This window comes from Chenopodium album, chromosome 18 (assembly GCF_948465745.1).
Source record: "Chenopodium album chromosome 18, dcCheAlbu1.1, whole genome shotgun sequence".
Taxonomy (NCBI): domain Eukaryota; kingdom Viridiplantae; phylum Streptophyta; class Magnoliopsida; order Caryophyllales; family Amaranthaceae; genus Chenopodium; species Chenopodium album.
The window spans coordinates 5,492,730-5,505,579 of NC_137851.1; the positions used below are offsets into that span (position 1 = coordinate 5,492,730).

Genomic DNA, 12,850 nt, shown 5'->3' on the forward strand with positions numbered 1-12,850 from the left:
AGAGAATCAAAGGAACGGGAACGCAGAAGAATCCCTAAAGATTCTGGAATTACGACATAACCACAAACTCCAAAGCGTACCCACGAAGGTACCTAAGCGAGTACTAGAAGGTCCATCATGACTAATAAAAAGTCGGATATAATCTTGGACCCAATCTAAGAGAGAAAGGTCTCCATTAAATTTTGAGCGAATGCCGAGGCATCCACCCCTCCAAATTGATCGCGCACTATAGCACATTCTAAAGAGATGTTGTAAATCCTCTGGTTTCGAACGACAGAGGTCGCAGAACACGTCTTGAATCAGGACCCCTCTATGATCAAGTTCCACCTTAACAGCTAGAGCGCGATATTTGTTGATTATACAACTATTTCGCTTATTTGTTGCAATGGAAGCCAAGAAGTGCAAGAAATGATTTCAATCAGTTGATGCATAGTGTCGAGCCATTTATTTATGTTACTTGCAATAATGCATTTGCGCATATTGTCTTTACAAACACGCATATTGTCTTTATAAGCACATCAGATTTTAAGACAATTAGTTAGAACTTGGCCTTTAGCATATACTGTACTTTGTTAGCAAGCTCTGCAGATCAGTTATTAAAAAGAATAAGAAAAATCTGCTCCAAAATTTTTACATCATTGCCTTCATTGGTACCGTAAAACTCAAAAAGTTTAACAAAATTTCAATATTGTTGCTCTCTTTTCCACATTGAAGTAGAGCATAACTATAGTTTTGTGTATGACTTTCATTTTATCTTCTGTTTGGCTGATGACTTTTCATCCACGTACGGGTATTCAGGAGGGGCAATCCAGAGCCCCCATAGTATTACCAAGTGGATGCAAAGAAGAATGCCGGATGAGTAGCTGTTTGACGGATAAACATTCAAACAACACTCAACTCCCACAAACAACGCAACGCTGCAATATGAAACACAGAAAAGTAGATTAGATGCTGGCTTCACTAGTCACCTTGTAATCTAAACAAAGAACAAATAGATACCGCAACAATGTAGGGAAGGGTGTCTTCCACAACAAATAAGGCACGCTGAAGAAGTACCTATGACAAAAACAAATCGTCGTGATAAGATACACTGCTATATGGACAAATTTATACATAGACATCAGATTATGCAGAAACTTACCAAGAGTAGAACTGATAATGTAGTGAGCGGGCACAAACGATACCAATGAAGTTGCCAACAAACATGGTAGTTACGATATCTGAAATTGAAACATGTGATTCAGTGTTTAATTAATTATGAAGATGACATTTATCGTGTCCCATCAATCCCAGAGAAAGCCAATTGCATGGATAACTTACGCTCTTCCTTTAGTGTTTTTGAGGTTGTGCCATACACGTAAAGTCCCTTGAGAGGGAAGCAACTTACAGTAGAAATGTAAGCAGAATGCAACGCTTTCAGAAGTCCACCCTCATGCCTACAAGACAGTAAATGATTTTCAACACTCCTGATCCTTAAATACTCTCCATTGTCAAACAAATACTACTTAAAACTGCCACTACATTATGAAAAACATGATTGAGGTTATATTTCTAGGAACAAGGCAGAGCAGATTTCTCTACAGCTCTACCCCAGGCTTTTGTCCAAGTAACAAAATCCTACGATACGTTTAGTGATTGAATTTAAATAGCCCAGCCAGCAAACACAGAACATCAAGCTAGCCTAGAATAGTCATTAATTTCCATTATATTAAATGTAGGGTTGTAACAAAGAAAGTTCATGATTTAGCATCTCATCGGAAATCAAAGAGATATTAAGACCATGAACACCTTTCTCTACCAGAAAAGCAGAAAGTGAGTTCTTACTTGCACCACTTCTTGTGAGCAAAAATAGCCAAGAGTCCGAGATGTAAAATCAGCAGTGTAACTGCAAATGCCTTTGAAACAAAGACTGGCTCTGGAACAAATTTGAAGTTAACAGACCTGAAAATGAAGCATAAGATTGAGGAAAATAGCATTAAACAATAATAGATAGAATTACCAAAGGATCGCGGTTTAGAAAGTAAACAACGAACACAATTTATCATATTTCAACTATCAACATTGTAGTGAATAAAACGTACATACAAATCCAGGGAAAAAATTATGGGGAGGGAAAAAAAAAAAGGCATCAAAGATATATAGTGCGTCATTTGCTAACATATGCTCAGAAGAGAAAGGGGCACACATCAGGATGTATATATAACAGTAAACAAACACTCAATATACTTCCTTCGTTTCTATTTAGTTACACTCGATATACAAGACATGAAATCTGAAATACCCTGTCAAATATCACAGTGAAGGTTATAATCCTCATACATTTAAAGCCTATAATCCATCACACCAAGACCAAATTACAACCCCACTAAAGGTAATAGTCCATGAATGAACAACCCACCAGAATGGCAATTCTGCATAATCTAAAATCTCACAGGCTTTCTAAATACATCCTAGTGTCCCCTCAAAAATCTGTCATCCACCTAATGGACCACATTATGAAGGCTATATGTCATGTTTATGAGACACTTCCAAGGCACATGGCAACTGTAGACTCAAATTGCAGGTAAGCCTCCTGTGGTATCTATCATTGGGTCTGGAACTCTGGATGCCACATTAGACCAAAGATTTATTTCCGGCTGCAAAGGCCGTAAGTCATGCCCAGAAGACAAGACTTAAAATCAATATCGGAAAGCTCGACAGAACCCAAAATGGAAATTTCCTAGAAACACAGTCACAGACATCCTCTCTGTCACCCGCGGCCCAAATTTTCCATTTGGACAACAAAAAACAGCCTTGGTAAACCCTGTTTTAAAAGCTGTAACTCATGTGCAACCTTTCTGAGAACCCACAGGAATTGTTGATGCAAGATACTTCCTTGATTTGCCTAATAGTCACAGGTTTATCTTCACATTTGAGTCAAATAAACCCCCCCCCCCCCCCCCATGTAGACAAAAGTCATATTAAAAAGACCCTTTGAGAACAGTTTAGGAAGTTTCAGTAGAAAATGGATTTAGAACTGGCTAATTAAAGAAATGCCAAAAATTATGATTTCCTAAGCCACAAAAGTCACACCTTGTGTTGTGTTTAATAAAACATCAAGATGAAGGAACACCAATGTGAAAAAATACCAGACTTTGATGTTCAAGTTCTTATTTTTTATTTTTATGGTGCCTTCTCCATGCCAAAAAAAAACTAAGAAAATACTGAAGGAACCTACCTCCCACAATTCTCAAACATAACTAGAGCAGTAAGCCATGGATTCTCAGCAACATCTATCCCTTAACCCAATACTCAGCATTAGGCAAAATTCCTACTGGGTCTGTCACACTTTCTTACCTAGCAAGCGAGACAGCCATACATATATTAATGACTAACAAGTGTGGACCTAATAAATATAATAACTAGTAAAATCAATATTTTATGGATCCCAGTTTCTAGCATGCAGCTAGGCATGTCTTTCTCATGTGAGCTTCCGTGAAAAGGTCCATATAATTTCAACAGCAGTTTGAAAACGTACCAAAAGTGAATGAAAACACGTCCAAGATTGAAGGCTCTGGATATGTAAGCTACTGGATATGATACTAAAAAAGGAAACCCAAGCAGGATCTGCAGAACCATCATGAATTTGAATGGATTTATCATTTGAAATCAATGCACCTGACACAACAGCAGCAGCACTTGACATCTTACCTAACAATACATAGCAAAAGCAAAAGAAAATTAAGCACATCCCTATGAACAGAATCTCTAAGAGAATTTCTTGAGCAGGAAAATAATCAGTGGGGGAAACAATGGTTTGAAGTTTGATCAAGTTCAAGATTGGATTGTTTTGGTAACAGAAAACCAGTATTTGCAGTTTTATTGCTGATTTACTCTCAAGCAATACAAGCTTAAGCACATTAATAAGAATTATCTATTGTTTGACCGCATGGTTGAATATGTTGTATTGCAATATAATGCATGAAACTGATAGGAAAGCACGAACTTAGACCTCATGATTGAAAAGTTGGTAAAGCATTCCAAAGTATTAACAGAATAAGAACCGGCAGTTGGACAATCAAATTAATAATTAACATAAACTGAGGTTGAAATATCTGCTAAAAGCACTCAGTAAAATCTTGAGATATCTGGATCCAAAAATCAATCAATACTATGACAAATACCAGTATGTGGCTAATAGGTTAGAGCAAGCACCTGAACTAATCCTGCTCCTCCAAGAGCCACTATTGTTCCACTGATATCCATAGCCTGTGGCAAAAGTTTCTTAGCTTTTAAGCAACAGAATATGAGATTAAATAGTAGAACATAAGGTATGTATCTACCTTCAACAAGAGTAGTAGTAAAGAAGGCGCATAGAGTAGCACATTCATCTTTATTGACACAGCCAAGCTGCACAAATACAAAGGACATAGTAAATCAACTCATCTCAAATACAAAGCCTCACATTAGTAAATTCTAAAGTCTGAACTCTGAACAGAACCTGAATATAATTAACCCCAGCCACCACCTCTGATAAAGAAGAATTGCTAGTGCAGCATGAAGAAGTGTTGTAGCAATGCAGTCATTGAAAAGACGAAGTACAAATATGGAATGCACCCTCTTTGATAAACAAAGAAGGCTAAGAGCCCACCAAGGAAGCTGTACAAAAGTAGCAGCACAAACTCAGATTAATATCCCATCAAAAACATATTTCATGTTATAGACCCAAAACTTTCTACAAGTCAGTCAATACCTCATCAAGTCAATCTATCCATAAAATAATTGAAAGGAAGACTAGAGCATAGTACAAACAAATCTGATGATCTAACTCTATCAGATAAACATGATAATCTCCTGAGACAAAAGCCTTCAGTGATTTCAAGTTCCCTCATTTAAAACACCACACCAGCATACCTAAGTCTCTTTTAAAAAATTTCAACAAAATAGTTTAACTATCTGCTCTCCTTTAACTACTGACTCGAAAGTTCAGCCATACAAATGAAAAGACAAGGCTACCAATATGTAAATCCTCAAGCCACGGTGTTTGGATGTGATTCCTTCCTAGATCAAAAGGCTTGAAATCAACTAGGCATTTCAGTGCTTTCAAAGTACTCCTCTAATTCAAATTACAGGGTTTAACACTTTAACAAGCATGAGTCGTGTTCAAAATTATTTAACTTTCTGCATGGGAACAACTGCTCGTCAGCACAGATTAATTCAGATACATTATTTCAGAAGTAAATGTAAAACCCCTCAAAACAATGAGTTAAATGAAACTCTAAGTCTCAAATCACATTTTACCTAGGTATTTCAGTGTCATTTCAGATTCAAAAAACATACTAGTTTACATGCCAAGAATCGCAGTTGCTTCCAAATTCCACATGAAGCAACTCAGTTTAATATTTTGAATGACAAAATTTTGCAATTTGCTTTTAGCTCACGACTATTCCCTTCCAATTTCCCCCAATATATTAGCAAAATAGCAAGTCTAGCAGATATGGTGAGTAGAGACAAAGTAATTCGAAGTCAACTTCGAAAGCAAATTAACTTCCTCCCTGTGCTCTAGAATTTCACAATAATATCATCAAAATAAGCTCAGGAAAACAACCTGTAAATTTTAGAGTATGATACCTTCCAGCCATAATTTGAACACTTCAATCTGTAAAGGAGCAAGTAGCCTAGAGTTCTCAGAATACGGATATGTAAGGTGTATCTACAACTTGTTGTTTAAACAACTGGTCTATGTATAAGTTTATGATACTTCAGTGGCCAACACAAAACCAATGATACATAGCAGAGCAAGCATTACAGTAGTGTGGGGTACAAAGTTACAAACGTACAACAGGAGGAAGAATTATACCACATCAGTTTTGATATAGATGAACAGCACAATTGCAAGATTAATAATGTACAGAGCACCAAATAAAATCTGCAAAAACAAGAAGTTCAATGTCAGTCAGTAGTACAGTAGCACAAAGCAAGAGATGAGGAGAAAAAAATATTTAAAATGATTGAATACTCCGTATTTGATTTGCATCCTTATAATATATTTTCAAATGGTTTCAAATTATAATTAACAGATTAAAAATTATTTATTATCTCAGAGATTGTGAATGAAAGCTTTGTCTTAAGTTTTTACATACAATATTCTTCCTTTATCCTTAGTGGTGGTTGGCGGACAATTGTGCTACAGAAAGAGGAAATGGATACCAAATTCTAGCACTGTTACAGTATGCAAATGATGAGCCATGATACACTCAAGACATCACGGACCTTCCTCAATGCCACAAAAGACTCAATAGCTCACATGATCAATGACCAATTAACTAAGATGACACAGAGAGGGAAGCACCTGAGCAGGATGGACTAGTCCTCCTGTGATGTACTGAATAGCTGAATATACATAAAGAAAACCAGCCGGATAGACAAGAGGTCCCGTGTCACCTTCTATGTTACTATAATCTCTCTCTCCATTTAGAAATTGTGATACCTGTTTGAGAATATTATAAGTCAATACTGCAATTACTACCAAAAAGTCGAGCTAAGCTTCTTAAAACCACATTACTAAGTTCATGCTTTAAACATACACACCTGTGACATGTAAGCATCCCAATCAATTTTTGTGTCTGACAAAGAAACCGAAATCTCTTAGAATAGCCAACCCAGCAAAACACACAACAATGTAGCAAGAATTTAAGATGAACTTACAAGGGACGTAAGCAATTATACAAAAGAGGAGAACAGCATCGAACACAAGAAGCGCACAAGCAAAGATCACGGCTATATTCTTTTTAGCTCTATCCAATAAATCCGGGGGCGTTGTCGATAGCTTGTGATCGGTCACAGGACTAACTTCAAGGGATTTTCTTGCTTTTGATCTTAACTTATCACCCATAGCTCATTCACCAAATTTCCAGCAATTGAATCTTCAGCTAATTATCACATTACCCAATAAAGTATTAGGTTTTCATAGCCATTAAGCTTAAAATGTCTGAATTAATCATAATTATTGCCAAAAAACTGAAACAAACTCCACCCCTCAATAATTCGGACTAATCTAACCAAATCAACCACGAATTTCTTATTTTCGAGCAATATAATGAGGTTCAATTCAATTCACAAACAAAAAGAACCAATCTTTAACTTCTAATACATAAATTAGAAACAAACCAAATCAAATCAATCAAAATAATTATACTATATGATGAGCATGTTCTATATGAATTACATAAAAGCAAAACATTCGGGAAAAAAGTTAGCGGAAATTACAATTATGAAAGTTACAATCAGAATAAATGAAATTAAGTAAAGAATGATGAATTAAAAAGCGGGTATTAGAAGGGAAGTTGAAAACCTGGAAATTGGAGAATTCCCAGAAATCTTTGCTGAGAGTTGAACTGTAAAGTCTTGAGCTTTCTCCGTTTCGCTACTTTATGTTGCTTTAGCTGCAAGTATCTAACATCTGATTGAACTAACTAAACTTCTTAGCCAATACTGATAGTCGTACTCTATAATTTAGTTGTAGATTGAACTTTGTAATCCTTTCACAAATCACAATCCTTTTGAAAACCTTTTCTTTTAAGGGATCTACGTATGTCTTATTATAAATTTGTAATAGTAGTTCGACTTTGATTTTGTACTCGGTTATGGTCATATTATACAATTGTACCAATGTATAAAAATAAGTTTTATGTCCGATAGGGTAGAAATACTGCTAGATTACATATAGAAATATATGGATACCATATGCTTCGGATAAGTGATGCATATTTAGATTTAAATTTGCTTAGGATTTTCCTAATTTCCCAACAAAAAAAGGTATCTCCATTGATTCAAAATTCCTATAACGATCACAATTGTATTTAAAAAGATTACCTCATTTAATTTAATAAAACAAACCAAAAGGTGTCCAACTTTTCAAACTAATTGGTCTTTTTAATCCAATTTCACCAAGCTAATCGACGTTTAATGTGTGATTTACTGTTTCAATTCTTTCAAATATTGTGAGATTTACTTGTTTCAAAATTTTCAAACTTACTTTCGCATTTTCGGTGTGACATGGGTAAAGAGGAGGTATTGTCATACATATGGATGGGTTGGGTTGATAACCCAATGATAATGATGTACGATAGACTACCAAGTCTTGCAGATCATAATATCATATTGTTTATCAACAAAAATTATCCCTCTAAAGTACCAAGCCCGAAATGAGTTCAGAATTCACAGGCAACTATTGTTTTTGTTAGGAAATGCAACATTTATCTACCCCCAAGGTAGAGAATACCGTCTCATGACTCCTATCCCAGTCTACTCTATTCACCTTCATTCATGTTTCTGCTTGAAGTTTACTCGTAACCAAAATTGCAAGCTGATAAACGGAGTACAATTTCCAGAGAAGAACCCACTTTATTTATGGACTTGCTAAAAGCTTTTATTAAAAGCCGAGTATAACAAATTGAAGAAAATACACCATCACCGAGCACAAAGCAAGAAAATGTGAATAAGTAGATGAATAAATTTTACAAAGGCCATCTCTCTCTCTGGCCATAGTTAATAATGATACACAAAATAGCAGAAATTTCAACTTTCAACTCGCAAAGCCGACCTTCCTCTTTGTTTGAAATCTTTGAACACCCTGGGAATCGACATCCTAGTACGAATGCTGCTATGCTACAAAAGGGGTTGTTCATGCGAACAATTTATCAAGACTCTTGAGGAACCTCAAACCTTGAAGGAGTATCAATGCCCATCATACAGCAGAGGCCCGAGATTAATATTATAAGCAGGACTATAGCCTGAAATTAAGAGGAAATTTTTTTTATCAGCAAACAAAGATTTAGCACAAGAAAGCAAGTCAGTTGAATCTTCAGGTATGACTAGTACAAGTATTCTCTTGACCTCTCCCTCGAATCTTAGATTTAGTTTGTCCAGAAGTATAGCAATCACTTCATAATTCACCACTTGAGAATTCATAGCGCTGGCTATCTTAAGTCTTACACAGCTTTCCCTGTTAAGCTAGGAAGTGTCCAAGTTTCATGGACATCTAATCATTTTTCTTATCATTGTTGATATAATAAAAGAGCAGTCACAAGTGGTGAATTAGGAGACACATACATAAAAGACAAAAGGTGGTAGAGGTAAAGCAGGAGCAAGTGAACACAAATCATAGTTTCATCAAGCAAAACTGGTGAAGAAGACTTACAACAAAAACTGCCTCTAGAAGGGTCTTTTTAATTTGGCAAACCCCGTCACAGAAAACGGTAGAATTCAAAGAAGCATTTCCAGGAGACTCAGCAAGCAACCTTCCTATTTGATGGCTGGATGGATACTGAATGGGGTTATATGGATCAGAAACATAAAGGACGGTGTACTTTGCTCCAGAATGGTCCAATGAACTAATCAACTCCGAAAAATATTGACCTGAAATGTTGATACACTTTAGACCTTCCAGATGGAGAAAATTTAGAATGCTCAGGTAACCATACAAGAATAAAATTATATTTATATATATAAATAAATAAAGCATATTATTTCAAAGAATACCTTCAGAATGCAGCTTGTCAAGATTTTTCAATGAGCTGAAGCCTCCACGACAAACCACAAGCAAATCAGTTTGTTCCTTGGTTCCTTTCTCCATTGTTGCCAGATACTCCTGCAAATTGATCAAGTTGGGAATACGTTATAACAGAATTGAAGTAATACTACCAAGTGCCAATGTAGCAGATTAGAAAGATTAACCTACCTCCACCGCATGCATGTCTGCAAGTTTGGAATATCCTTTGTCCTCTACCAAGCAAGAATCAGTGACAATAACATTGCCAACTCTCATTTTATGGCCACAAGATTCTTCAAACTCTTCAATCAAAGAATTTTCAAAGGTCTCCTCCTTTACCATTGATGACACATAAGGATACGCCATTGAGAAATTGGACTGTGTGAAGGAGTCCTATTTTATACATAATAAAAAGAAAAATGAATTACCATAAGAAATGGAATATCACAACGATTCTAATATGATGTCAAGATTTACTTTAATAAATTAAATTTAAATATTACCTTGAGCAAACCCACAAGCGAAGCATCATTCAAACTGTTTCCAGTTATACCTGATGATTCCAACTACAGATTGAAGGACATTATAATCAGCGACATTTAAACATAAATTACACCAGTTAAATACAGATTGGGGTAGTGGGGACTAGATGATTGCAACGCGAACACATTAAAAACCTATAAACAAGAAAGTAAGAAACATTATCTGCCTAAGCCCAAAAAAATAGTATTTCTCTGTTTTTTTTTTTTTTTTTTTTTTTTTTTTTTTTTTTTTTTTTTTAATTTCCCGAATGACAAAGGCTATGGTTCCAGACAACAGAATCATACCTAAATTTGTACACCTCAAATCTGATGCAAGAATTTATATCATGCTTACTAGGCAATGACATGAATCTAATTCTTAATTTCTTATTTACTCACCAAGCTCAAAGGAGTGATAATACTAGTTCCTTTTAATAACATTCAACTTAAGCCAATGTCTCATATTCTGAAGTTTGTGAAACCAAACCCAGTTCCACAGCCAATACTTCAAGGTTTATTTTTTTGCCTCAGCCGTGTGGGTAATAACATTCTGTGCTTATATGGTTAGTTTTGATGTCAAAGCCATGGCAAACAACAGATGTAAGGACTAGGGAAGCAGTTCCTATGTGTAAAATCAGGCAGCTGTCAGAAAAATAGATCAATAATAAAGCAATTAGAACAAACCCAATACCTCTTTTCCAACAAATACTACGGCAATGTCCACTTGTTGATGAGATTGTTGGCCCTCGCACTGCAGCAACAAAACCAACATAAGAATCCAAACAACTCCAAGAACAAGTGACGATGGTTTCATGAGGGAAATAATTATATCACTACAAAGTGCCTACAGCAAAAGAAATACCAGTATGTTTGACCAGCCACCCGCGGACATGACAGACCTTGCTAAATCTCTTGAGGAAAGTGTTTGATAGTTCACCTTTTCAGTCAACTCCCTATTTGAATGCATAAATACAACACAATATAAGAATAGGGAAAACAGCAACTATTACAAAACAAAAACGCATATCAATCCCCTGTTCGTTGCAAGAGGTAATTCGAAAATTATTATTGAAAATGATTATAATCAACAACTGCCCAAAAACAAAAACAAAAAAAAAATCCTGAAAAAATGGCTTACACAATAAAGCAAGTCCAATGGTTCAAAAGCAAGCACCAAAAAAAAAATTAGCATTCAGAAAATTTTATTTGATAAAAATTAGAAAACCAAAAAATCAGAAAGGTGGGAAAAGTTTTATAAGACAAAATTCTTCAATATACTCACAACACTCAAATCAAGATGCATTTTCATCCCTTGAGCAGGTGTGGTTCTTCAAAAGACAACATAAATTCTCTTCATGTCAAAATTTTAAACATATGCTTAAAAAAAAAAAAAAAAAAAAAGGGCAAAATGTCACACAAAATTGCTCTGGCAAAGTCATTCATTTTCAGAAACACGATTATAATTCGCGACTAAAGTAAGACACAGCATCACACAAACAAAGCATAGCACTAGTATTTCAATATGGGACGTTCCAATCTTCAAAAAATAAACATCAACTATGAGTACATAACATATCCATACATGTTGATATGAGGAGACCACATGAATGCAGGGCCTGTTGTTTCCAACGTCAAGACAGAGCACAGTTGGGATATGATGACCGTAATTGTAAGCAGTGTCCGCCCATACTTCTTCATCTTTGCCACTCTGCGATCAATGTAACGGACCCTAATCAGCCTCAAAAGCATTTTCAAACTTGCAAAAAGTTCAAACTACAGATTTGACAACACTCACAACAGTGTATAAATAGTCAAAAACTTCTAATTGAGCCTAACATAGAAGTTCAACAAATCATAGTATTTAACTACCATGAATTCATAACAGAAGCCACAATGGCATATCACTTGATCTTCCGAAGAAACACATAACTAATCGAAGCATTTTACCTATTATTGACAGAAACCTAGTCGAATCAAAATGGTTGAAAATCGCATTCAAAACTATTACTACCATTACCATATAGATAACTATACTCGAAACCTCACTCAAAATTAGTTCAGATTTCGTTACAGAATTACATCTGATCGTTAAATTTTCACCAAATAAGCAACATTATCAAAATTAGACAATAACAAGTATGAATTAACATCAATCAACATGATCTAAACTGCTTGAATTAATCAACAGTCACATTATAATCATCGAATCGATCAAATCAGGGTACAAAATCGAATCAAGCTGAAAATCCTTAAGAAAATTAACAATAATTGCAACAAATTTCCGAAATAGTGATCAAAGCACTAACGCACGAAATCAGAAGACGAAGTTAAATGTATCAAAACCCTAATTGAATGATTGAAGCTCCAAAATAACAAATAGCACGTAGATAATTCAGAAATAAACCCTAATTTAGACAAAGGAGAAGAAATTGGTAAGTGAAAGATGATTGAAATTGATAATCGTACCTAATTGAATCGAATTGGCAATGAATTTGGCGAAAGGATGTGGAAATCAATGAGATCAGTCGTGCAAATCACAATGAAAGCTGATTAGAGAGAGAGAGAGAAAGAGTCTTCTGACCTCAAGTTCCCTTTCTAATTTGTATCTTTGTTTTCTTCTGTTGCCTCTCTCATCCTGTATTTTTTACAATTCTACCCTATCTTTTTCTCCTTTTTTTTTTTTAATTATTTTAATACGAATGTATAATTATTATACCGTATAATTAAGGCAAACAAGTAGACAAATAGCCTTAAATCTACCATGCTCAAGGCACAACTAGTTGAACGTACTAAGAAA

The 12,850-nt window shown here is 35.2% G+C and overlaps 2 protein-coding genes across 2 annotated transcripts; both read right to left on the minus strand.

Moving 5' to 3' along the window:
* Positions 1-487: 487 nt before the first annotated feature.
* LOC145592834 (dol-P-Man:Man(5)GlcNAc(2)-PP-Dol alpha-1,3-mannosyltransferase-like) lies at positions 488-7,614 on the minus strand. Its single transcript, XM_081649337.1, has 14 exons — positions 7,334-7,614; positions 6,688-6,911; positions 6,571-6,605; positions 6,332-6,469; positions 5,840-5,908; positions 4,481-4,638; positions 4,323-4,389; positions 4,195-4,248; positions 3,518-3,606; positions 1,825-1,941; positions 1,321-1,436; positions 1,142-1,220; positions 1,000-1,056; positions 488-917 (listed from the first exon to the last, which is right to left on the minus strand). The coding sequence occupies exons 2-14, from the start codon at positions 6,872-6,874 to the stop codon at positions 746-748; spliced, it is 1,338 nt and encodes a 445-aa protein (XP_081505463.1). The 5' UTR covers positions 6,875-6,911; positions 7,334-7,614; the 3' UTR covers positions 488-745.
* Positions 7,615-8,365: 751 nt separating this feature from the next.
* Positions 8,366-12,680, minus strand: LOC145591298 (uncharacterized). The gene is made up of 9 exons (XM_081647716.1): positions 12,520-12,680; positions 11,636-11,761; positions 10,916-11,006; positions 10,745-10,804; positions 10,036-10,098; positions 9,722-9,925; positions 9,523-9,631; positions 9,182-9,399; positions 8,366-8,774 (listed from the first exon to the last, which is right to left on the minus strand). The coding sequence occupies exons 2-9, from the start codon at positions 11,749-11,751 to the stop codon at positions 8,682-8,684; spliced, it is 954 nt and encodes a 317-aa protein (XP_081503842.1). The 5' UTR covers positions 11,752-11,761; positions 12,520-12,680; the 3' UTR covers positions 8,366-8,681.
* Positions 12,681-12,850: the final 170 nt, after the last annotated feature.